Source organism: Camelus ferus, chromosome 14 (genome assembly GCF_009834535.1).
Source record: "Camelus ferus isolate YT-003-E chromosome 14, BCGSAC_Cfer_1.0, whole genome shotgun sequence".
In the NCBI taxonomy this organism is placed as follows: domain Eukaryota; kingdom Metazoa; phylum Chordata; class Mammalia; order Artiodactyla; family Camelidae; genus Camelus; species Camelus ferus.
The window spans coordinates 6,415,200-6,442,685 of NC_045709.1; the positions used below are offsets into that span (position 1 = coordinate 6,415,200).

General features: G+C 37.1%; 1 protein-coding gene across 1 annotated transcript in view; it reads right to left on the reverse strand.

The window, feature by feature from the left end:
- Positions 1-1,404: 1,404 nt before the first annotated feature.
- Positions 1,405-27,486, reverse strand: part of NUFIP1 (nuclear FMR1 interacting protein 1) — a 31,503-nt gene continuing 5,421 nt past the window's right edge. The window contains exons 5-10 of the mRNA XM_006176254.3: positions 26,988-27,064; positions 16,308-16,400; positions 13,040-13,233; positions 8,062-8,178; positions 2,939-3,174; positions 1,405-1,705 (exon numbers count right to left, since the gene is read on the reverse strand). Coding sequence (XP_006176316.1) covers positions 1,589-1,705; positions 2,939-3,174; positions 8,062-8,178; positions 13,040-13,233; positions 16,308-16,400; positions 26,988-27,064 — 834 coding nt within the window. The 3' untranslated portion in view covers positions 1,405-1,588. The remainder of the gene's footprint in view (positions 1,706-2,938; positions 3,175-8,061; positions 8,179-13,039; positions 13,234-16,307; positions 16,401-26,987; positions 27,065-27,486) is intronic.

Sequence of the window (27,486 nt, forward strand, 5' to 3'; positions counted from 1 at the left end):
TGTGACAAAACTGAAGACTGGTCAAATTTTGAATATTAAGTCAGTTTGTAACATTGGTTAATTCATCCATCCTGATGAGATTAACTGGGTTGGAAATCACATCTTTGAATAATGGAAGGCCTTATTCATTTTTTAAAAATTAGGTTTATTTATTTTGTTTTGTTTTGGGGGGGAGGGAGGTACTTAGGTTTATTTATTTACTTTTTAAAGGAAGTACTAGGGACTGAACCCAGGACCTCGTGCATGCTAGGCAAGTGCTCTACCACTTTGAGCTATATCCTCCCCTCTGCCTTATTCATTTTTATATCTTTATTCCATTAAAGTATTATATGAACTGAATTAATTAATGAACTGGATAGATAATTTCCCAAAATATGGAATAGAGGAATAGAGTAAAACAGTATAAAAAGGTCCACATGGTGGCTACAAGGCTGGGAAACACTGACCTCAACGTGAATTTTATCTCAGGTCTGTGATGTCACAGTGCCACATGCCAGGGGTTCCAGGGTTCTCGATGGGATCTGACAGGTCTACGTGGAGAAGCCAGAGGGCTGAGAGCTGCTATCAGCTTGCTTGCCCTTCTTCATGAAGGTAAGATTTCATGGATTTCAATAATCATGATGCAGATAAAATTAATTTCCAGCTACAATAACAGACTAACTTTAAAAAACCTAGCCCCTTTGGCTGTATGTCAAAGAGCAGAGAGCTCTAGCACAAATGACCAGAACGTAAGATCAGAATCTCTGGTATTACAGGAGATAAAAAGATCTCAGGAGCTGTTATTTATTTAAGACATTTTTAAAAGGTTCAATTACTATTTTTATAGGACAAATTTTAATTACTTAAAACCCAAGTAGCGTTTCATAAACTACTGTTTACGCTATCAAAAAATTAATTGAACCTCATCAAATACTATACATACTTTTCTCACAAAAAAATTTTCTAAAAGGTCCAATACTGAACCATAACAAAAAGAAGCACTTCAACTAAATCAAAATATATAGAGGCCATATCTCTAATATTTCAAACAATCAATATTTGAGCTACTTAAGAATGTGCCACTTCGTGAATGTGTCCTTTGAAATAAATGATGAAAATTCAAATTTCAAGAACTCCTGATTATATTAATTTGATCCAGTTTATTTAAAAAATATTCCCCTTATTAAAGAATGACTCTTTCTCCTCTACATTAAAAACAAAATGATTGTATTTCTCTCCCCAACCTACAGCTTTGCTCAGCTGAATTAAAATTTTTTAAAGCTTTTTTCTTTACTAGTAAACCAGTATCTTCAATTCTTAACTGACCCAAGAGCAGACTTCCTTACATGACAGTAATAAATACAAATAAAAAGTAGAACACTGCCAGCAAATATTCTGTATGATCCCAACAATACAGACACAGCCTTAAAAATCAGTTACATATTTATTTGCATAGCATCAAAGAGAAGACTTGAAAATTCAACATAGTATCCCGTGAGGCTTACGATTAATTACTAATCCATTTTTTTTAAAAAAAGGTTTTCCTCTACAAACTTGAGGGTGTTACTATTTTACATGCTTCGGTTATATGTGCTAAAACATCAGACACCTATACATCTTCAGTTTTCACAGAATTAGAATTAAGTCCAAAAAAGTCTTTTTTGATGATGTACCGAACACACTGCAAAATCACATTTCTTTCATGTCGAATGTCCGGAGCTAAAAGCTAAAAAATGATAAATTAAAAAAAAGATTAGCTGGTAAATAAAATACATCAAAGAAACACCATCTAAAATAGTATGCATGCCTTCTCTATATAAAGAACACGGAACTATAAAGATGTTATTATATTTACTAATTATTTTAGTGGGAAAAAAAAACAATGCAAAAAGCATTTCCTTTTAACTCACACCAAAACTATCTAACTTTAAGCACAAATGTTTATATTTGGGGTCCTCTCTAGGAGTATCTAGCAGGAGACAGGAAAAATGAGTTTAAAAGTTTACAATTCACTTTCATAACTTCCCATTTGGGGGCTTACTCTAAGTAAAAGAAAGCTGAAATCTAGAATACATAACCAAGGAATCCTATGTGATTTGCCAAAAAGGAGAATATAACCACTCATTGTATTTTCTAGTGTCACTAATGTAGTTCAGAAACATCCACACAGGAACTTTGGAAAGTGGAAAGATGATATAATTTACCACTTAAACAAGGTAAATATTTTAAAAATGCAATTTACTTTACATAGAACTAAAATTTATAAAATAGAGAGCACACTTCAGATGAAGCTTAGTAAGAAGCAACTGTGTCTATATGTAACATGACATAGACATAGAGTGTGGCCACAGAACACTCCAGCTACAGCAGAAGCACTTACTTGACCAGGAGAAAAGACTATGAACAGAATGTCAATAGATAGTTTTACAATTTCACTGAAAATTTCAGAGTACTTCTATCACTCTCAGACATGAGAATCTTGAATCTCTGAACAGCTTCATGTCCATCACTTAGAATCAAAAGACACACTGCTTCTTCTTTATAATTTGAAGAAACATCATAAACTTTCGAGCACATCACTATGAGAGCAAAGCCAATAATGCATAAAATAAACACATTAAAAACCCTCTTCCCCCTTCAGCCTGCATTATATTTAGCTGTGCTTTCAATGAAAACTTTAAAAAAGGTCAGTACACCTCAATACATATTTCTTTACCAATCAGTTGAACCTGGATTCTTTTATTTTAATCAGTTATAAAAATCGTAATTATTCCACATTTACTTATAATCAGCTATATACCAAATACAGCTTCAGAATTAAAACACATAGACGACTGTTTAAGGAACGTTATGTCTCTTGTAACCTTAAAACACACACGGACGCACACACACAAGCCCAGTGGCTCTACCTTCATGACATGAGAACACAAAGATCAGAACATAAAGAAAAATCACTTACCATTTCCAGGAGATATGGATGGTGTGTTCTTGGTTCAAATAGTGTTTGATAGTTGTGATACTTGTTTTTCCTCTTAGGATTTGTCTTTTTAAAACTTTTCTTTTGGCTCTCATACTTGGCTTCTGAGAAATTTCTAACAGTTGCTTTAACATCTTGACTTGGTTTCTTAGGAGTATTATTGCTATGAAGAACCTGGTCTTCTGCCAGAACGTCTGCCTCAGTCTTGATGGGAGCTTCTAAATGTGATGAAAAACAAACACAAAAATAAAAAACAAACAAAAAAGAAACAGGCAGAACTTCCAAAATAACCCCAAAACCCCCATAATAATCCCCATCCCTAGCCGTAATACTGGCTACTTATTAATTAAAGCTGAGCATTTACAATGTATTACAAAATTTTTCAAATTGGAAGCTGTAACTGCCAAGAATTGAGAAGACTACCACAAAGAGCTACAGGAAGTGATCCCTATGAAAGAAGTAATACCAGATGGAAACTTGGATCTACACAAAGGAATGAAGAGTGCCAGAAACAGCCAATATGTGGATAAATACAGAAGCTATTTTCTTTTCACTCGAAAAATTTCTTTAAAGATAACTGACTATATTAAACAATAAGTTTATACTGTATAGCACAGGCAACTATTTCAATATCTCGTAGTAACCTATATGAAAAAGAATATAAAAAGGAATATATATATGTGTGTGTGTAGAAACTGACCAGAAACTGACACATTATAAACTAACTATACTTCAAAAAAAAAGAAAAAACTAAAAAGATAACTGACTATTGAAAGCAAAATAATAATAACAATGTATGTGGGGTTTATAATACCTGTCGAACTAAACTCTAAGATAACAGCACAAAGGAAGGGTAGAGGAAAATATAAGTGTACTGCTATAAATTCTTAAATTACAAGAATACCTCGTTTTATTGCACTTCAATTTAATGCACTTCACAGATACAGCATTTTTTACAAATTGAAGGTCTCTGGCAACACTGCGTTGAGGAAGTCTATTGGCATCATTTTTCCAACTCACTTTGTGTCTCTCTGTTACATTCTGGTGATTCTCTCAATATTTCAAGCTTTTTCATTATTGTTATATTTGTTATGGTCATCTTTACTCAGTGATCTTTGATGCTAGTATTGTAAATTTTGGGGGTTGCCACGAACCATGCCCATATAAGATATTAAACATAACAGATAAATGTTGTGTGTGTTCTGACTGCTCTACCAAGCTGCCATTCCCCCATCTCTCTCATCCTCCTTTGGCCTCCCTGTTCCCTGAGACACAATACTGAAATTAGGCCAATTAATAACCACTCTTCAATGGCCTCTAAGTGTTCAAGTGAAAGAAAGGGTCACACGTCTTTCACTTTAAATCAAAAGCTAGAAATAATTAAGCTTTGTCAGGAAGGCCAGTCAAAGGCTGAGACAGGCCGAAAGCTAGGCCTCTTGTACCAGCTAGCCAAGTTGTGAAAGCAAAGGAAAAGTTTTTGAAGGAAATTAAAAGGGCTACTCTAGTGAACACACAAATGATAAGAAAGCAAAACAGCCTTACTACCAATAGGGGAAAAGTTTTAGTGGCCAGAATAGAAGTTAGAATCAGCCACAACATTTCCTTAAGCCAAAGTCTAATCCAAAGCAAGGCTCTAACTCTCTTCAATTCAGGAAGGTTCAGAGAGGTGAGGAAGCTGCAGAAGAAAAGTCTGAAACAAGCAGAGGTTGGTTCATGAGGTTTAAGGAAGGAAGCCATCCCTGTAACATGAAAGTGCAAGGGGAGGTAGCAATGCTAATGCGGAAGCTACAGCAAGTTATCCAGATCTAGCTAAGATAGTTAATGACGGTGGCTACACTAAACACAGATTTCAACATAGATGAAACAGCCTTCTATTGGAAGAAGATGCCATCTAGGACTCTCATAGGTAGAGAGGAGATGTCAATGTCTGGCTTTAACGCTTTAAAGGACAGGCTGACTCTTGTTAGGGGCTAGTGCAGCTGGTGACTTGAAGTTGAAGCCAATGTTCATTTACCATTCTGAAAATCCTAGGGCCCTTAAGAATTATGCTACATCTACTTTGCCAGTGCTCCATAAATGGGACAACAAAGCCTGGATGACACAGCATATCTGTTCATGACATGGTTTACTGAATATTTTAAGCCCACTGTGGAGACCTACTGCTCAGATAAAAAGATTAATTAAGTGTGATCTTGGGGCAAGCTACTTATCTCTGCCTAAACTTCCTCATAAATAATGGCCCCTCCTTCATGAGGTTATTGTAATAATTAAATGAGTAAAGCACATTAAACAGTGCCTGACATACAGTAGGTACTATGTAAGAATTTGCCCTGATGATAGTGGTTTTGATGTGCCTTCAAAGTAATGGGAAAAAGAGAAAAAGAAGATAAATATAAGCATGAAAGAATGAAGCTAAGAATTTACAAAATGGTTTACAGAGTTCAAAACCATGAGAATAATAATTAAAGGCAAAAAGAAAAACGAGGGCACTGCTTTCTGTTTTTCCCTTTCCCTTCAAGTATTGATCTCCCAATCCAGGAATACAAAAGAGAAATGAATCAGAGTAGTCAATTTTATGCTAAGGCATGAGAAACTGGGACCATTTATATATTTTTTAAGGTTCACAGCATTTCCCAGTTTGGTATCATATTTTAATGTAATAATTATCAATCCAAATAAATTTAAAATACAGTCACTGAGTTTTTTCAAACCTAAATCAATTTTTGTGGTTTGTGGCCTTTTTAATCAGTTTTCAATTCAGAAGTACCTTCATCATAGCCAAACTAGTTTGAAAAAACATAACAACTTTGGGAAGTTGCGAAACTGGGCTTAACTTCGCATACGGCAAAAACAAAAAACAAAAAACTAACGTGCAAAACCCAGGACAGATAAACTATTTGTAAATACTGCTTGTTGACACTTTCTTTCCTATCTATATCTTAATGATTCTGACAGCCCCAGAACCACGTATAGCCTCGTCTTTAGTTCAGTCTTTCTTGAGGGATCCTTGTTTAAAATTAATTCTGGAAAAGCACTATTCATGTTTAAGATCCTCTATACACTTCCATGTTAATTCCTAAGTTGAAACATATCTTAAATTTGAAGATACAATTGTTAAAATCTGTGAGAAAGAATCAGACTGCTTCTCTCCATTTAGAATCCACTTAAATAAGAAGCCTTCTAAATGCTATTTCATGGTTCAGAGAAGGCTCACTTTATTTCCTTAGTTTGTTTATTCCAAGTCCCTCTGTGTCAATATCCTACCCTATAGCCCAGAATTAACACTGAAAGCTAGAAATCTGCTAATGAACAGGATAGCTTAATAAAGCTAAATTCAAACTACATAAAATAACTCTTAAGGCTTAGGAATGTGATGCAAGGACTTTTTTCCTTAAGGCAGAACATTTTAGACAATTAGTTAAAATGAATTCATACAAAATCAAATACATCTTTTAATAGATAACACCCTCTGTTACCTATTTAAAAAGAAAAGCTATGCATTACTGTGCAGGAACACAGCAAATGCCACACAGAAAAACTGTAATGGAAGGTAATACAGTTGGCTTCTTTAGACTTTTAAGTCCCTAAACGTAAGCTTTACATCAGCTCTAATCATATACTTAACTAGCTTTGCAAACTTTAGCTCTATAAGTTGGAGGGTTGGGACCCCAAAGATCCCTTCTAGTTTCTTTTCTTCCTTCTAATTTAAAAATAGTGGCAGCCTCAACATGAAAGCATGAGTATAAAAGTATTAAATGTTTTACCTTAGAAGAGAGAGAAGAAAGTATTAGTACAGCTTGTTTTTTATGGGAGTCAGTAATCTGGGAATAGCTTTCTTTGCTATCACCTGTCATAAACACAACTGATAAGCAGGAAACGTAATATGCGTTTAAAGAATAACTTCCATCTTCATATCAGTGTTATTAGAAACAAGAGTAAAGAAACACTGTTCCTCTTAAAATTAAAACAAAATTAAGAGGCAACCATCTGTTAAGGAGTACTTTGATAAAGCCAAAGTAGTTCGTATTTCAAAATTCTAGTAGCTTTTAACCAGAAACCATAGTTAAACCACAGCCCATTAAAAAAAAAAAAATTCCTATGTTACAGATAGATCTAAACCTTAACTTTCATATTAATGTCCAAGTCTTCCTTTTTCGACATCTTCCAACTACACACACAGATTATCTCTAGCCTTCATCCTACACACTCACGTTTAAGACCCTGTATTCTTATCCTCAGTACAGCCCCTATTGTGTTTACGTATCTGAAATACACACACATGAATTCTTCCATGGTTGGTGAAGCCTAGTAAAACGACTATGCAGAGCGGGATATATAGGCACAACAGGACACAGGCTGATTCACTAAACAGATGCTGGATTATCGCTAACAACCTTGGGTTAAAAATTGCCCCCCCCCAACCTACTTGCATCTCTTTTAAGGCAACCTAAAGATTGAGCTGGTTTATCATTACCTTTAAAGGTGAGGCATATATCCTAACTATTAACTTCTCAGAAAGACTCCTGATAGGATTTCATTCACATCTTCCAACCTTTAAAACATACAGGCTAGTGCACACACAGTATAGGGTTGCTGTGTTCACCAAATGAGGGGTAATTTATGTAAATGTACTCTATAAAGACCAAAGCCCCATATACATGTAAGGAATTTTATTATCCTCTTTGTCATGAAGGACCTCTCTTCACCTACCAAAGGTGCAAAACATGTGAAGACAAGGGTTCTTGAGATCTTGAGAGTAGAGAGAAGTAATTAACCCTTCTTTCTATACCTTTTAGAATTTTCTCTCATTTCATTAGTGGATATTATCTCTTCCCCTTCCTATTCTTTCATTATATTATTTTTGCCCTCTTCTCCTAGAGTAGCATCACATTTCCCCATTTCTCTCACTTCCCTTCATTCCATGTTAACTTGACTTCTGAATCAAATGAAAAAGGAATTTGAGGATCATATAAAGAATGTGCATGACACATCCTGTCCTCAGATACATACACATGAAAGGATGCTACTGATGCACAGTGCATATCAAAGGCAAAAAACAAGGGAACAAAACAAACCTCACTGTAAAGACTGAGGCCACGACTTACCTTCTGGCTCACTCTCTGACCCTGAGAGGCTGCCGTAGCTGCTCATTAGGGAGCACAGGGCTGGCGTCACTTCCTTGGGTATGACAGTACTTTGTGGTTTCTCCTCTTTATCAGACTCTGAAATAGAAAGAGCTAAGAGTAAAACTGTATACTAAAAACACCTACCACCATAAAAAATAAAGCTGGCGCCCCCTACTCCATCATGTGTTAGTGAAAAGTAATTTTTGATCATTTCTTCAACCTTCCCAAAAAAAGAAATCCAGGAGACTTGAGAAATTTCCCCTTCGTTTAAATCTTTATGGTCTGAGAAGCTATTTGCCCCAAAGGGAAGACAGAGGGGCAAACGGAAGCTATACACTACTCAGTTTCTTTCCGTACTCCAAGAGTTACAGCATCTGGGCCTTCTCTAATTACTCAGTCTTCACTACTAATTATTTTATTTTATTTATGCTATTAGTTAATTTTATTAAGGTAGTAGGAAGGCCAGAAATTTATTTAACTTCACTGGGTTAGGACATGGACTGAAAATTAGATGTAGAATAAATAAAATATTCCCCATTTTTATAGTTTTTAAGACTGGTTTAGAGGTACAAATAACTTTTAAACCATTCTATATAGCTCAAGGAACAAAGAGTATGCTGAAATGAATCTGTCCCAAATTTTTATTATTTAGAACTTCTAAGAACTTAAGTAAATAAGGCAAGCATGAGAATTTAGCAAGAACTAAGAGCCTGCCAAAAGGTAAAGTGTTTGATCAGAGCCCAGCAAACCTAGTTATAGCCCCAGGACACCAAATATTACATTTATTTTTGGCAGCTCTAAAAACGTATTACATCTATTCTAAACAACCAATAAAAGTAATGCTTGACTGAAGAATGAAGACAATAAGTAACTTGTCTGTGTAATGAAGTAACTCAACCCACAACCAATATGAAATGATTCAAAACAGGATTTAATGTCCACCAAGTCAGTCTAAGGGAAACCAAAGCATGCCAGTAGAAAACGGGAGTCTTCTTTTATGTGAATATGAAACCACCACCTTCTGGTGGATGAAGTTAAATCCTTTCTCCTCTCTCCTCCACCAGTCCATACTACCTAGCACCACCCCCTCCTAAAAATATCCCTGACATGAGCCTGCCTACCTCTGCAGTCCATTCTGTACCTTAACACATCACATCATCTCTCTGCTCAATCTCAGAGTAAAGTTTCAAGTCCTTTCCTGCCTACAAGGCCCTAGTGATCTGGTCCTTTATCACTTTCCTCCCTGCTTACCCCACTCCAATCTTGCTCTTTCCTGAGTACAGGAAACATGGCCTCCACTTGAGGTGTTAGCACTTGTTGCTTTCTCTGCTTGGAGAACTCTCCTCTCAGGTATCAGGTCCTAACCTCATTCAGATTTCACATCACCTTATCAGAGATGCCTTCCCTGATCATATAAAATAGCACACCTCTTTCTCCAGTGGCCATTCTCTATCCTTTTACTTAGCTTTACTCATCTTCATGATGGAAATCAATCCACATTTTATTTATTGTAGCTCCAAGTAGAACACAAGGTACAAGAGAGAAGGGGTTTGGCTTTGTTCAGTACTGTATCCTCAGAGCCTAGAACAGTACATAAGTGCTCAACAAATATTTGAAGAACAAACTGTTGCATGAATGAGTTAAGGACAAGTTCAAAAAGGCTCACTGGTGCAGAATGACAAAGCTGTGCAGAGGCGGCACCACAACACAAACCTAGTTTTGTCTGACTCAAAGCTCATTCTTTTCCTTTTCTTTTTAATAACATGATTCCATTTTTATTTTAAAAATCACATGCACATGCATAAGAAAAATACCGAAGGATATACAACAAAATGTGAGCAGTGGCTGTCTCTGTAACTTAAGAAAGTATGTTGTTTCTTTTATTTTATGCTTTTCAGTTTTTTCCTCATATTTTCTGCATTACTTTTGTAATCAGAAAATAACAGAAAAAGCAAACACAGGAAAATAAAACCTGGAAGGAAGCGTTTCCTCACAATTCAATTCAAGTAGTGGAGTGCAAGGCTTTAATTGGCCTACGTATCACCCCTGTTCCTGCCTCCCTTCTCCCTAAACTTTGTATTTTATATTTACACAAGTGTTGCAAAGATAGTACCAAGAACTTCCATATACCCTTCACCCAGCTTTCCCCAATATTAACATCTTACATAACCACAGTACATTTACCATAGCTAAGAAATTGACATTGGAAAGGTACTACCACCTAAACTACAGACTGCATTGTAACTTCACCAGTTTTTCCACTAATGTCCTTTTTCTCTTCTAGGACACAATCCACTATAACACACCACATTCAGTCACCATGACTTCTTAATCTGTGTCTTGTCCAAATCTATGACAATTTCTCAGTATTTCCTTGCCTTTTATGAACTTGACTTGAAAATAAAAACAACAACAAAAAGAGCCAAAACCAAAAAACAAACTGTGCTTTGAATGTCTTGCCCAACTCTATACACAAGTTAGTAGTCATAATATCTGACGTGCTGGGCCGGCTTCTTTTCTTTCTTTAATATCTATCTTTATAACAACAGAAGCCCACCTAGCTCATGTTCGACGCACAATGAGACTGATGTCCCAGTGTGCTATGACAGTAGCTATATTTATGTTGTAAGGAATAATTAACAAATTGGATCCTCTCTGTTTTGTGGATGCGAAGGCACTTGTCAGTGGTGCTCAAGGCCACATTACTGACCAGCCCCCTGTCTATCTAGCTCAGGCAAAACTTGTTAAAACCATAGGCCAGGAAAGCCATAGAACATATTGCGCATATAGTTAAACAACAGCATCAAAATAAACATGGTCGTAACTAATGAGATCTCCAAAAAAAATTATAAAAAAAAAAACAAAACCCTGAAGAGTAGACTAGTTAGTAAAATATACAAGGAAATAAAAAGCATAGTACCACCAAAGAAATCTAGTAACACCAGGCCATATGCAACACTCTTTAAGCTGGGAGACTCCAAATGACAGGCTTTCCTTTTGAAACAATGTCAATTCCCAGTTTAAAGTATCTGCACAATTAATGAGAGTTCACATACTACCAACTATCACCAAAAAAAGGTGGGCTCAGGCAATGATTTTCTAAGCATGATGTGAGGTTTATAGAAATCCTCAAGAAGTACTGGCTTGTCTAAAACTGCACTAACAACTTGAATAACAAGCACAACTAAATCTTAGTGAAGGCTGTCTGGCTGTGGCCTATGGTGAAGGAAGCTGCTTCCAAACAAGGTATAACTGAGACACTGGAGAGTGGAGATGCTCAGAGTATCTAGGGCACGTGAAAAATGGTACATACAGTTTTCTGTAGCTATACTGGGAGTGGAATGCTGAAGAACCAATACTCTAAAATATTGATTTGGAAAATATAAAAGTCCAGAAGAGATCCCAAGTAACCAGTAACATGAATTTAAATGGAATCTTTCCTACAAAATTAAGCGACCATAATTTGATCACTGGTATTTTGGTGGGGTTGTTTTTGGTTTGTTTGTTTTGGGGGGGGGGAGGTAATTAGGCTTATTTATTTATTTATTTCTTTTAATGGAGGTGCTGAGATTGAAGAACAAGTCTAAAGAAGTATGTGGGCTCTCTCCAACATTTTTTCGAAGGGGAAAAAAAATCAGTGCCCAAGAATAAACTCAGCCCTGGCCCAGAATATCTTCTGCATTTTCCTCCCTATCAGCAAGAATAAGAAGATGCCTTTTCTAAACTAAACATCTCAAGACTATCCTAGACTCATACAATACTCTTTTTTGGCCAGATTCAAATTTCACATTTAGAGGATGTGCAGTATACTAGAAGCAAGACTCCTAAGTTCAAATTCAGGCTCTGCCACCAACTAGCAGCATGACTACAGTAAATTACTCTAAGTTCCTCAGTTCTAAAACGAGTAGCAATCGTACATATGTAAAAGGTTGTCATGAGGAAAAGAGTTGATACGTACAAAGCATTTAGAGCACAGTAAGTACCTTACTCAGAAGTGTCAGTTGGTGTTAAAATACTTTATTATTTTTCCTCCTAAATTTTACCTTACCATCCTTAGCCCAACATTCCTTTATGCCAAGATCTTTTTCTATCCTGATTCTGTCAATGAATCAGTCATTCCCCCTGTTTCTTCCCACCCACGAGTTCAATAACTTGCCATGTGATTATCATAGAAGCCGCTATCTTCCAAGCTGAGCAGAGCCTGTTAGCAAACCTACAACGTAACATTAGTCCACTCGCTAATATCCCTTTGCAGAAGAGGAAGCACAAAGCAATTGGATAAAGCCTCACATTGTTACTGGAAGGGAAGGTGGTAAAATATTTGCATTAACATTTTCACTTTTCAGAAGGAAATGAAGCCTTAGAGGCTGAATGGTATCTTTCTATGATAGCAACATTTTGGTCCTTTAATTTTTCAACTTACAGGAAGGAGTAAACTTATCTCTTAAGTCCTAAAGGGAATTCAAGAATAATCTACTAGCATATATATTCTATACTCTGAGGAAGAATAATATTATTCAAATATATTGAATTAATATTATTTACCCAAAGAGACCATGTTCATACTGAGTAGCATAAATAACACTGGCTTCTATTGGAACTACTGCTTTCTAGGTGTGGGGAAAATTCACATAATTGTGCAAATTTGAATCCACAGCATCAATACATTCAAAACAATCTTAAGAAAATTCTCAAGTTTATATGATACTATGGAAATTATCCAATAAATAAAATCTTTCTCCCTACATTCTGCCTGCCTCATGCATTCAACTCCAAGATTCAGAAAAGGTTTCTTAAGATGAGATTTTTGACAAAATATTCCTATTAAAAACAAAAAGGATCATTTTACCTTTTTACATATTTGCCATTAAACTCTCCACAAACAAGGATGTGAAGAATCAACTTCTGCATCATTGTCTATGGTCTTATAAACACGTTATTTTCCTGATTAGCTTACCAGAATCAGTGTTTACCAAAACACCCAGAGGGTCTGAATTTGCTTCAGGTGGACCTTCAAGGTTTGAATCACACAAGGGATTGCCTGACCCGTTGGCTGCTCTCTGTCCAGCATGGCCATTTTTCCATTTGTGATGTTTGCCAGGACTTCTGATTTTTGCCATCTGTGAATGTCTGGACATCCCCTTCATCTTGCTGGAGTAAGAAAAATGCAATTCTCAATATAAAAGGCACTGACCTTTCAGGAAAAATTTTAAAAAGACCACTGAATGCAAAAGAAACTTTGCTGTCAAATCAATCACTTGTAGACTCGTACATTAAAGAGACCAGAATAAAATAAATTTAATGGCTTCCAAAGACAGAAAACTCTACAGCAGAACTTTAAAAGATAACACACCACAATATATCATACTTTATCAATTCTGAGATGCACACTTCCTCCCATTCTTTAATCCTTTGAAATTGGGCAATGTGGTACAATCAACAGCAGGTGAATTTAATTGGCAGTATTCTTTCACTCCTGTTATACGTAAGATAAAGTGTTTCTTAGACTTTAAAAGTGTGTTAACTCTTGTCTACTTAATTTTAAAGAGCCTTAAAGTTTCTGAAGTATTTGCAGATATGCTACCTTGTTTTGTATTTAATCAAGCACTTGCAAATATGTCACTTTGTTTCTTGATTAGACTGGTACCCTTCTCTTCGTATTATAGGAGGATAAACTTAAAGATCATAGACCAAGCACAGTTTCACAGTCAAGTGCCCTCTCAACCACTGCAATTATCACTCTTAGGAGGAAAACAGATATTTAAGTGAGCATATACTAATGTAAGCTACATGTAGGGGGGAAAAAGGTTCATTACATGTATTCTCAATAGACAATAATACAAGGGTAAGAAATACTAAGGCACATAATAATCAAATTGCTCAAAGTGATAAAAGAGAAAATCTTACAAGTAGCTAGAGACAGAGGAACAAGGTAATAATGACAGTAGATTTCTCACTGGAAACAATGCAAATGAGAAAACAATGGGGCAACATCTTTAAAGTACATTGTAACTGACTGTATTTCAAATTAAATTTTTTAAAAACTGTATACCTAGAATTGCATATCTAGCAAAAATATCTTTCAAAAAGGAAAGTAAAATAAAGACCTTTTCAGACACACAAAGCTGAAAGAAGTCATCTCCAGGAGACCCTCACTACAAGAAATGTTAAAGGAAGTCTTTTAGTGGATCAACACTAAAGAATGGAGAGTACCAGAAATGGTAACTATATAGGCATCCCAGCCATCAGCTAACCAACCCCCAGCTGTCACTGAGCTTTGTCGAGATCAGCAGATAGCTCCCAGTAGACCTCAGACATCTGAGCAATTAACACTATCATATGAAAAAAAAAAAAAAAACCCTATTAAGAGTAAAAAGGCAAGTCACAAATTGCAAGACTACATCTGTACTACATATACTCTGTGCAAAAAAAATTTGAAAAAAAAAGTCTTTTGTATAGCACAGGGAACTATGCTCAATATCTTGTAATAACCTTTAACGGAAAAAAAAAAGAAAATGAATGTATGTATATATATGCATGACTGGGACATTGTGCTGTACACCAGAGATTGAAACACTGTAACTGACTGTATTTCAAATTAAAAAAATAAAAATAAAGAATTTATATCCAAGTAAATAACTCCTAAAATCAAGAAAAGCAACCCAATTAAAAACTGGTCAAAGATTTGAACTGGTACTTCACAAGAGAATATCAAAATTGCCAAGAAGCATATAAGAAGATGTCCAACATCATTAGTCATGAGGGAAATGGTATGACATGAGGAAAAGGTGTAACAATATCATGCACTGACCAGAACACAAAGCAATTAGATGCAGAGTCAGCAGGAGTGTAAATCAGTACAACCAGTTTGGAAAAATGTTTGGTTGTATCTGTTATAACTAAACATATGGGATGACCCAGCATAGATATATATAGATATATACACATCCATGACCAATGAAAACAAGTACTAATGTCCACAGAACACACTTAAAAGAATTTTCTTAGCAGATTTACTCATAGTAGCCCAAATTGGAAACAACTCAAATGTCCAAAAGTAGAATGAATATATATTCTCACAATTGAGTTCTATATGGCAATTAAGAATGAATTTACAGCTACATATGGATGAATCTCACAAAAAAATTTTGAGCCATAGAAATTACACACCAAAGGAGACATACTGTATGTTTCCACTTACACAAGGTTCCAGGAACAGGTAAAATAAATCTGTGATGACAGAAATCAGAAAAGAGGTTACCTTTGTGGGGAGGCACTGAACTAGGGAGGGCTTAAGAGAGAGAACTTTGTAAAGTGAAGATGTTCTGTATATTATTAATCTACGTGGAGGTTGCGTGGGTAAGTAGGTATGTGTATGTGTTTAAGTGTATAAATTTATTGAGTTGTACATTTAAAATGTGTATATTTTACTTACATTAAAAATATATCTCAATAAAATATAAAATGGAAAAAATTCTATGAAAGTGAGGGATTGGGGATAATAGGATGTCTCATACATTGCTGGTGGGAGAGTAAACTAGGACAACTTCTATGATACATGTTTGGCAGTTAGCTATCAATATTACAGTCTGCTGGGTCATATGTCTTTTGACCCAGCAAAATCCACTTCTAGGAAGCCATCCTCTGAAATACCTGGATATGTGTAAAATGTATGTACAACTTTTTATTAGTAAAAGATTGGTGAGAACTTACATGCTTGTCAATAAGAGAACTGGTTTAAACAATAAAAATAAAAAAGACCCTGTGGGCTATCCCTAGACTTCCTACACACCCTCAGAGAGTAAGGCGGCTTATTATATATTAACATGGGACGATCTCCAAGTACATTATTTGGTTCAAAAAGCAAGGTGTAGAGCAGTGTCACACACATGAAAAAAAGACTATTATCTACACGCTGTATACAAATGAAATATCTCTAGAAGGATAAAATGGGTTGCCTCTGGGAAGGAGAACTGTTTAGCTAGCAGACAAAGACAGAAAAAAACTTGCTACTGTAAATCTTTTTGAAAACTACATGAATATAGGGTATTATTTATTTTAAAATATAATTTAAAATTTTTTAAGTAGAAAAGCTACAAAAACAAAGATTTCAGAGTTGGAAGTATGGAGGTTTTCAGATTTGGGTGTATGCACTTTTTTATTATTTGTAAGTACATACGTTCATTTAAAAGCACTGACAGCACCAGCCATTCCAAGGAACTTACCCATACTGCATCGTTGTCAACACTGCTCCTCTCTTTTCCTTTTCAAGTTTTAACTTTTTCTTCCTTTCAATATTAGCCAGAGTTGGATAGTTTCTAGAAAACAATAAAAGTCAATTATAAAAGGGCTTTTAGAGCACAACTTTAATTATGCAATCAAGCAATTGCTGAATTTAACAATTTTTGTTTAACAACTAATACAGTAACTCTATATAAACTTTTCATTCCTTCCAGAATTTTTTTAAGGGTGAAAAAGTAGACTATAACAATACTACTCCAAGTGTAGGCCAGCTGCCAGTCCACAAACTTTGCTACCAATGTGTTACCAGGTAAGGAATTTACAACAGAATTTAAATCAGATATATCATATAATGCACTGAAACTGATGTAATTCATTTATCTAGCATGTACCCATAAATAATCTAAGGAAAAATGTATTTCTTATGCATTTCTTTACACAAATACATACTAGTAGGTACATCCAAAGTTACCAAGATCAGGAAGAGACAGTTCTCAAAAGATACAGTCTATCAGGAAGGATAAGAAAATCACAGTTTATTTCTAAAGAATATAACAAAGGGCAAATATAATAAGCACCCCAAGGAGTATAAAGATTGGAGAGTAGGAGGGAAAGATCATATCTAGATGGAGAAATCCACAAAGAAAGGAACATGAAAGACATTGGTCTTAAATGATGTTGACAGACAGAAATCAGATGGAAAAGCTTCAGATTGTTCTAAGCAAAGCAAACAACGCAGACAAACCAAGGCCTCAGCAAGTGTAAGGGATATCCAGGGAATGGCAAGCGGTTCATTTTGGTTTTGTTTTCTTTTGGGGTTTTTTATTTGTTTTTTGAAAAGCTATTAGCATTTATTAACGAATACTGTTGAGACATTTCTTAAAGAGAAATATGCATTCCTAGCAAGCTCTGTCTCTAAAAACTGCGAATCAGTCTTACAAGTGGTTCATTTTGGAAGAAACATAGTTATAGGCGATCAGACCAGACAGGGAGGGTGGGGCCAAAATGTGCCTTGAATGCCAGACTAGAAAGTTTATATTTAATTCCATGGCGATGGGGAGCCACTGAAAGTTACGAACAGGGAGAGAGATGAGCAAGGAAATAAGATTAAATCTGACGGCAAGATGAACTGCTCTGACAAAGCTTTCTTTGTTCCTCAGCAGGGCTGTGTGGAGACAGGCATCAGACTTTAGTGGTGAGAGCAATAGATCCTAGAAGCATGGGAAGCACGAAGGAGGGGAATACAGACAGCCCTCTACCACTCAGCCTGGCTGCTCATCAGAGTAAATGTTGAGAAACATCAACAAATCGTGTTCTGCCATTATTTCTAGGACAGTTTCCATCCCCTTCTTTTTTTAACATCTGCCTCACTGATTTGGATAGCACAGACAGTTTGAAGCCCATGGGTCAGGTACACTGGCAGATAAGAATGGAAATGACATTGAGTACGTGGTGAAGTAATCAGGGGAAAAAAGGCAATGAATTTCAATGAGGACAGTGCAAAGTAATCTACCCAGCCAAGAAAAATAAACTCCATAAATAAAAGATGATTAATGTACAAGCTATAAATAAACATAAGAGGAAAAGATCAAGGTCATAAGAGATAAAAATCTGACAGTCAGTCAGCACCACATGACTACACTTTTGGAAAGCAAACACAATCTAAGGTTATACAAAATGGACTCTGGCACAGGTACCCGTGTGAAATCATCCCCTTGCAATACTCAAAAGTGATCAGAAACTCGCGGGGCACTGCGTCCAGTTTTGTATTTCTAAACTGAAAAGGAATGCTGAGGAAAAATAACACTTGGGAGGGATTCAGAAGAGACTCACAGATGATTAACAGGATGAAAAATAAAACCTCCGAAGAAAGATGAAAGGAACTGGAACTATTTGCAGCCTTTAAAAGAGAAAGAGAAGTGACAATAATCGATCTTATGGAGAAGGTGGCAGCCATCTGTTCTCAATCTGAAGACAGACTATACAGAGGCAGAACTGCTGAGGGAAAAGGTGATGACTTTCACAGGCCCCACAGTGTCTAGACATGTGACTCACAGCTACTCGACACTCTTCACATCTCTGAATTTACTTATTCTTACTGCATGTGTTTCATCAACATTTTCTTCTGAGCATTGCGGACCAACCCTTAACACACTGGGCCATATGCTAAAAATAAAGACTTGGTCCTACAGTGTTTCATGCATAAGCAATCAGATGCAATGTTAAAAATGCTTCTCAATGGGAAAGAATGTAAAGGTGGGTTACAGCAAGCAGATTTTAGGTGAGATGTAAGAAAGAATTCCTTAAACGAGACATCAGGAATGTTATGGAAACTCCTTTGCTGGAAGTCTTTTAAAACTACTCACTTTTTCTTTCTGGTCGATTAAGTATCACTTTCCTAAAGGTAAGGGAAAAGTTGTAAGATTCTATTTTTCAGTGTTTAAGTTAATAAAATCGTCTTCCAAAGGTTATACCATTCTTATTTACACAGAACCTAGAGACTAAAAACTAGGAAAAACAAGGGTACTAGAAAGCAAATTATCCCCCAAAAAGGGAAACCAGAAACACAAGACCTAGTTATACATACAATTATAATTAGGAACCGCTTCCAGCAACATACTACCGAGATTCAAGAATAAAGAAAAGTCTAGATCTTTGATGAAGGACTCAGCTCAGGTTTTTAAAGTATACAAACCTAAAGAAAACTGTTGACAAAAATCAAATTGTCTTACACTGCACAATCGCATACTGATAAAACTTAATACAATATCTTCTGTCAGAGAATGGATGTTATGAAGCGATAAAGACTGACTGTTTTAATCTACTAAGATCACTTTTCTCCCTAGTTCCATCTTTCCCCAAAACCCCAAAAGGAACTGGCCCTGACACCGTATGCTCTTATTCCTCTCTTTTCCTTCTTTCGTTCCTTATCCCCTCTTTGGCTTCCCTTTGCCTAAACCTTATGCCTCCAGGGACAATCCTTTAGCCCCAGAGTCAATAAATGCTATTATTTTAGCATGTCTCATCCTGGTGACATCTTACTCTTTAACCCTTTCCTGATCCCCAAATCACTACCCATTCATTGGCTTTTCCCCCAAGCCTGTTCTCTAGAAAAACACAATCCCTCTTCACTCTCACTGAACCACAGCTGCTTCAACACAAGCTATAGTACTGCATTTTTATTTCAGTCTTTTAGAACTTCACAAAGATGGAGCATTCCTAGGAGCACACCCCCTCTGTTGGAATTCTGCAGAACTGGGGACATAATTATACAGGATTTCCTTAGAGCCACGGTGACGACTGAACTAAACATCACAAAACTACTCCACCTAGTGGACTCCCAATCTGCTGGAAGCATGTCTCAATGCCTCTAAAATCCAGGTTGTGGAAACAAACCTCTATCACTCATTTCCCCTAATGCCAAATCAAATACAGCATTTGTACTCCAGGAATTAAGAAAGAATCACTTTGGGGTTTTTCGCTGGGGTTTTTTTTTTTTTTTTTTTGCAGGTTATTAGTGGAAAAGCATTAAAGTTTTTAATTAAACACAGTGGGTACCTCCAAGTTTGGCTAATCTGAAAAAAATAAAGATGAATGAATACAAAGAAGTATTTTCTTTAAAGAGTAATACACCAAGCAAATCTTTATAGTTTTCTTTCAGCTCAGAAATTCTTACTCTGTGAAAAGCTTTTACAAGGTTTTCGAACAGAGCAATTACACAAAGATTACCCTCCTAGCCTGTCAAAGAACATAGTGACTTCCTCAGAAAGAATGTAGCTCTCATAAGAAAGGTAAAATTCAAGACATAAGGGCTACTCTGACGTGTCAATGTCAAACTTCCTCTTTTTAGGAGTTCAAATAACTTTTAAAAATTGAGAATGATAAAAACTTAAATATGCCAACAGAAATGTTTCCCATACTTTTTATTAAAAGTTTTATTAAAAGTACACTCATACACATACATAGAAATAACACATGTGTATGTAAAGTGCAAGAATGTGAGAATCAAGAAACGGAAGAACCTCAGATGAAATCATCAACTGCCGAAAGATAATTTCGGAACCCTTTATTAACAAGGTGACATCACAGATACAAATAAACTTCATCCAAAACTGTCATCCTCGCCCAAACTCCTCATTCTTTTTAAGCATCTCTAACCTCTTATTCACTCCATAGATTTTACCCATTCCTCTTCCAAGTCATTTCTTTCTGCCGTCACATACTTTTAGCCTACATTCTGAAAACTAGAATTCAGTTCTATCCGCTCTGCTGCCACCAATGCTACGTGAAAAGAATTACCAATAAGCATATTCAACGCTTGCTCAAGTCTCTCCTTCCTTCAGGATAGAGCTGCTTCCAAGTATTATTTAGTTTTGAAATTCAAACTTTAAAGTTCAAGCTCATCAAGCACTGAGGCAAACACACCCAACTGTTCATTCTCCCCTCTTCCTTAATAATTTTGTTTGGGGACATCCCATTGGCTCTGCTGCCACTAAAGGTGGCCAAGCAACCCACTGGTAGCCAGTAAGAGCTACGTGGAAGTCTCCTGGTTGGGGTTAAAAACAAAGCAATTGTTTTTCCAATGAAAAGGGGATAAACTCAGCCACAAGTGCCTTTTGTCTTTTCCTCTTCCTGCCTAGTCTGTGGACTTAACATTTAAACTGCAGGAACCTTCTGGCAGATATGAAGGTGAAAATCACCTACTGGGGTGCAAAAAGAGAGTGCCTGCACCCAATGGTACTGTCAAGCAGCAACTGCAGCCTGGACCTTTTTCTTCTTGGGAAAAATAGACCCTTTTGTGCTAAGCCACAGGAATCAGGTTGCTGTTCCACTTCTGGAACATGATCCTAACAGAGGCAAGCATCACCGCACCCTCGCTATCCTCCCTAATCTGAATGCTTTCCATGCCTAACTAGGCATATCTTGATTTAAAAACTCACCTCCTGAAAGGAGTGGCAGCTTCCTATAAAGTTAAACATATGCTTATCATATGACCAGCCAATCCCATTCCCAATTATTGACCCAAGTCAAATAAAACTCCACATTCCAAACAAAACCTGCATGTAAATGTTTATGAAAGCTTTATTTGTTATCACCAAATACTGGAAATATTCCAAATGTCCCTTAACTGGGAAATGGATAAACAAACTGCGGTACATCCATTTAATGAAAGAACAAGCTACTGCTGCAGAAAGCAACATAAATGAATCTCAAATGCACTATACGGGGTCAAAGAGACTCAAAAAGCCACACACTGCATGAGTCCATTTATACAATGTTCTGCAAACACACAAATATGGGAACAGAAAACAGATCAGTGGCTGTCAGGGGCTGGAGGTAGCAGAAGAGGTTGATCGCAAAGGGCATGAGGCAATATGGGGGGTGACAGAATCTTGATTTTATATCTTGACTGTGGTGGTGATTTCACAACTATGTGTGTTTGTCAGAACTATGCACTAAAAAAGAATGAATTTCACCGTAATTATAATTTACCTTAAATAAGTGGTGGGGGTTGGGGGGAGATCTGACACTACCCCTCTTACACAACAAACTGACTACCCTGCCTTCCAAAGACTCCAAGTAACCCTTGACAGGACACTGTCATCCCCACGTGGCGAAGGTTAATGCTTCAGTGCCTGTGGTCTCGCGGCCACCTCACGGTATTCTTCCTACGTCTCCCACTACATCTGCTCTCAGTTACCCTGGCCATATATAATAAAATCTTTGCCTTTTCAAATACTGAATGTTTACCTCAAATTTCAAGCTAAATCTTGCCAAGATTTTCAAAGATATAATATACATGAACATAAATTCAAAGGTGACTGAGATTTCTCAGTAACATTAGAAAACCTAACCAGTCTTCTACCAAAGACTTTATATAAACACATGCTACCTAAGCTAGTTTGCATCTTCAAGTTTAATATTCCTTACATTTCTCTAGCCAGTGGAATTTTTTCCTTTAAAGCACTTGTTGCACAAAACCACAAGGTGGCACAGTTCACCTTCATATGGGGAAAGCTACTGTAGAGAGGAAGTCATCCAAATACAGATCAATTTGGTTTGTCTCAGTGATGATCTGTCCTATGTGGTGAGAATTAATTATTCAAAACTACAGCGGTTTAAGTACTATTTGTTATATTACTGAATTCCAGCCATAGTTATTAATCGGATGAACACATTTCTGCCCAACTTCTTTAAAAATGGCAAAGGTACAGTTTAAAACATAATTTAAAAACAAGAATCTTAGCAAGATTTTTCCAACCACTTACTTGTATGCACTCAAAATACACCCATAAAAATTTTTTTCAAACCCCATTTACATATATCAAAATTTGTAAGCATCTCGTATCTACCAACAGTTTGGGATACAAACTGTCACTTGGTACATGGTTCTTATACTTCTAAAGCTTGTAATTTATTCTTTTTAAAAAACACATGCTCAAAAAACTTCATCAGTAGGACCATAATAAGAGGCATCTACGCTAAAGAGGCAGAGGGGATACCACATTCAAAGGACAAGATACTCCTCTAGGCAGATGAGGAAAACTATTCCCCAAATTTAATCTGGCAGGATTTCAGCTGGACTAAAAGCAGTGAGCAAAACTTGAAGGATGGAGAAGGTTAAGATTTTTGAGAAGCAGCAGCATGATCAAAACTGAGCCTGAAGACTCAAAAAACCTGTTTGGGATATGATTAAAAAACAAGTGTGGGCTGGGACAAAGCTCCTATAACCAAGTAATCTGGGGAATAATCTGAAAAGATGTATTAAGCCTACATTACAGTACCTTGACTGCCAGTTCTAAGGCACTCTGTTTTCACTGGCATTTTAGCTGGCTAAAATAAAATCAGTTTAACAAATTTATATTTAAACCTTATTCTACATAGCCACTTATATACGAAATATTTGCATACTAACATCGAATGTTGCACAGTAAAAGAACAAACACAAAGAGAATAGCCTAACCCCAGTGGTCAAGTCCATCCCTTAAGTGTGATAACACTGCTGATATTCACTCGCAGACCACACGTCAACCTGTGGTTCTCTTAAACAACACTCAGCAACTGAGCCAGGGCTGAGATTTTGCCAGGTGGGTGCAATGGAGGGCGCTGGCATCAGGGAGCTGAGATGCTGAGAGTGGTGGAAGTGATTTAAACCTGGCAGGGAAGCAAACAGAGCAGAGAGATGAGAGACAGAGAAGGTGAAGAGGGTAAGGGGTGGGCAGCCTCAACCAGTACAGGACCAGGCAGAGGTGACTGAGAGAGCTGGATGCCGTGGAAGTTATGCCCAAAGAGGAGTAAGCCCAACTTTAAGATTTCTGGGGCAGAAAGTTCAGAAGATAAGATCCATGGTGTGGCCATGAAAGTAAGAGACTAAAACTGCACGGAGGTAAAGGACACTGGAAATAGGAAGGTAAAAAAGATGAGCTCTTTATTACAGAAATCCGCCTCATTGAGAATCTTGGGGGAGGATGTTAGAGCTACAGAGAGCTGTCCAGACAGACGGCAGGAAACTCAAAGAGAAGGGCAAAGGAGCAATATCTAGAATCCGCATCAAGGAGGCCCTACAGGTAGCAAAATCAGTCACTTTTTGTTCTTGGTTTATCTGACCTTCCCAACAGCAACATGCACCGATAACCATACCTTCCTTCTTGAAATCCTCCCCTCTACTGGCTTCCATGACATGTCACATTCTTAGTCTTCACTTCCCCAGCTCTTGCTCAGCAGTCTTGTTGGCTTTACTCCCTGTCAGGCTATCTTCTGTCCCCACTTTACCCTCTCTCTGTCGGGAAAATCTGCATTCACGGTTTCATGATTTTAAAACACCTATCTCCAGCCAGTCTGCTCTGAGTCCCGATGTCTCAGAAGTGCCTCATACTCAGCAATGCCCAAAATCAACACCTACAAATCTGGTCCCCTGGATCAGTAACAGGCGCCACCTTTCCCAGAGGTACTCATACCAGGAACTTGGACGTCTCCTCAAAACCTCTTTCCTTGACCCCACAGTTGTTCAATCAGCAAATACTGCCCATTTTCATCTCCCAAACGGTTTATATCCACCTACTTCTCTCTGTCCCCGCAACTGCCATCTTCCAAAAGCTTCTACCCTATCTAACCTAAACTCAAGTTCCTACACTCAGGCCAAACTGTCTGAGCACTGCCTCCCTTTATTTCTTCATAGTTAGGTCTAAGTTAGCTCAACCTTTCTTTGTCAGGGAACACCCCCACCCCACTCCTCCAGACTAGGTGAGGTCCTTTCACTGATGTGCTGAGGAGGGCAGTGTGGAGGATGTGGCAAAGGAAAACAGCTACAGACATAGCGGAACAGAACCACTGAAGTTGGCTACCACTAATTTAACAGTGGCTCCAATCTTCCCAGGGTTTATATAATGATTTAATTTAAACACGTGCTAGAGATAAAAGAACCAAAGTCGGCAAATCAGGAACTCTCTTCAGATCTCCCTATTGACCTAAATGAACTCAAAATTTGAGAAATTCAACACTTTAGTTAACGTCTTAGTTACTTTATAATCATTGCTGACTAATAACCATTGTCATTCTCCTCAAGAGATTTAAACACATACAGCAGGGGCCGGCACCACTGAGCTGAAACAACTTCCAACTGACCAAGTCAGGGCAAAGTAGCAGAGAGACAACCTTAGCAGTTAGGCCATTTCCATCTCATCTAGCAGGATATGATCTTCAATACCATTATCATCAGCTCTTCAAAAACCAAGTACCAGGAAGCAGAGCTAACGGACCCAACTCTTTGACTTCTAAGTTTGACAGTGCAATGGCTAAGGCTCCCTAGTAAGTGCCAAGACCAGGTCTACTCACACTACACCACTGAACAGTAATTCAGTCGGAAAATACTTATTCTCCGCATACTAAATCCCAGGCACCATGCAAAGTGCAGCAGAATCAAAGCTGTCTAAGACCAGGCCACCTATAATATAATGCAACAAATGCTACTGTGTTTGTATTAAGCTATGTACTGGCAAAAGGACACAGTGAATGATGCATTGCGGTAGGTTGGTCCACAAACTGGCAGCCAATCCACACACTTATGCCTGGGTGTAAATCAACTGCGTCCCTCAGCAAAATATTCAGTTCAGCTGATACTTTCTTCTTACCAAGACTTTCTCAATGAAGGAAGTAAGGTATAGATTTACATTCTGGTTCAAGTTCCTTATCTGGTTACAGATGGAGCTCTGGCAGCACTGAGACAGAGGAAATGAAGGGTAAGAAGAGAACGACAAATCAGGTGACATTTAAGACAAATCGTACAAGATAAGTAAGATTCTGCCAGGAGGTAAAGAGGAAGAGGCATTCTAGTATACCCTACTCCTGCTGGCCTAGATTCTTACAGATGTTAGACAAAGATGCACTTGAAATTTTGATAAATCCATTGAGTCCATGTTGACAGGCTGGACCCAGGCTTACCTGCTTAAAAATTAAATTCCTCTGATCATCTCTTCACCCTCATCCAACTCTGCACACAGTATTAATAACTAGTATCTATACACATTTACTGAATTCTATTTGTTCTCAGTTGGTCCTAAATCTTTTATGTTTATGCTGGTTTTTCTCAGAGTTACCTCTAAAGCTTTAAAAGGCAGTGACTCACTTTTTCACATACAGTGTAAGGTTTGGCAAAGCACTATGCATACAGACATACAGTGGATTTAAAGTGAAAACTTTAACTAAGCTCAATGAAGTACAAGTTTAACCTGCTGGCCAGAAGTATTAAGTATCTTTCTTGACTTTTGAGGATAACCCTTCCTATCTCAGGCTCTCCTCATTTTTTTAATTCCAGAAAAGTAGCTACTGACTTGAAAGTGCAGCTGACCATCCTAACAGTTCTGACTTAGTCTTCTGCTTTGGGATGAGGTATCCTGGTCCTTTCTGAGAAGATAATAATAAAATAGTATCCTTGTGGGATTTTTCATTAGATTCTAGCTAGACATCTACTAAGCTTTCTTCCCTAGTAAGTAGAAAGCTACGACTCACATGGTGAGGCTCAAATTTTAATTACAGGAAAACATTTCCGGTTTTTTATAGTGAAGGACAAGCATGTGAGTAGCTTGTCACTGCTGTGCTCCTTCTGCCTCGCATACTGCAATCATTCAATAATTTTAAAATGATCAAAACAATAAACATAGCAAAGTATCATCCTTTTTTTTTACATAGCATCCACCCATCACGGCCTCAGCACTGAATATCTAACACAGGTGGCAGGTATGTAGTAGCTCCCCTCAAAGAGTAAAGTCCCATTATGACATCAGTTATTTACGAAGAGTTCCTATTAGGTCTACCAAAAACTACATTCAATAATAGCCTCATACAATACAGTTTACAGTCCTATGCCCTAGTACCAACATTATAAGGGAATGCGATGAATCAAAATAAATATAAATATAAATTAAATTAAAACTGTGTGTTTATCATACATCAAGTAACAATATTCTCAAAATCACTATATGCCAATTCTGCAGAATAACAAAATTAGGACTGGTCATTTTCAGTTGAGTATTTGCAACAGTTATAAAAGACCAAATTTCCTTTTTCAAATTATTCATTAGGGCCAGGTCAGTCATTATTTCGAAGCACACAGCCTTGCCACAGTAAAAGAAAGTTGTTTCACTAGTTCTGAACTCTTTACTCACTTTCTTCTTTCTTCCCTCCATCTTGCAATCTCCTCTGGAGTGTCTAACTTGATTTTCTTCATACCAGGAGCATGCATCTAAGGGGAAAATGCCTGCTGAATATCAGGAAGCACACTGTACGCTTTTGACTAAATGCCAAATATTATGGGGGCCAATAGACACTCTGCAGCCAACATTAAATTTACTAGCAGAGACAATTTTAAAATCAAGTAAGCAGGTTTTATCTATCCTTATTATGACTTTTCCTTTAAAGGAAAAAGAAATTTCTCAGTGTATTTAGATTAGTCCTATTGATAAAAAAAGGAGTAACATAATTTGGTTTACAAAGTAAATATGTCACCCGTTTCTCAACTGACATTAAATACCCAAATGAATGACCTTCCAGCCACAATTGAGGGAGACAGCCAAAGAAATAATGAAAACACAAAACGATCTGGGGCAATGCGGTGTATCAAAACAAGCATAGAGGGGGAGGGTATAGCTTAAGCGGTAGAGCGCA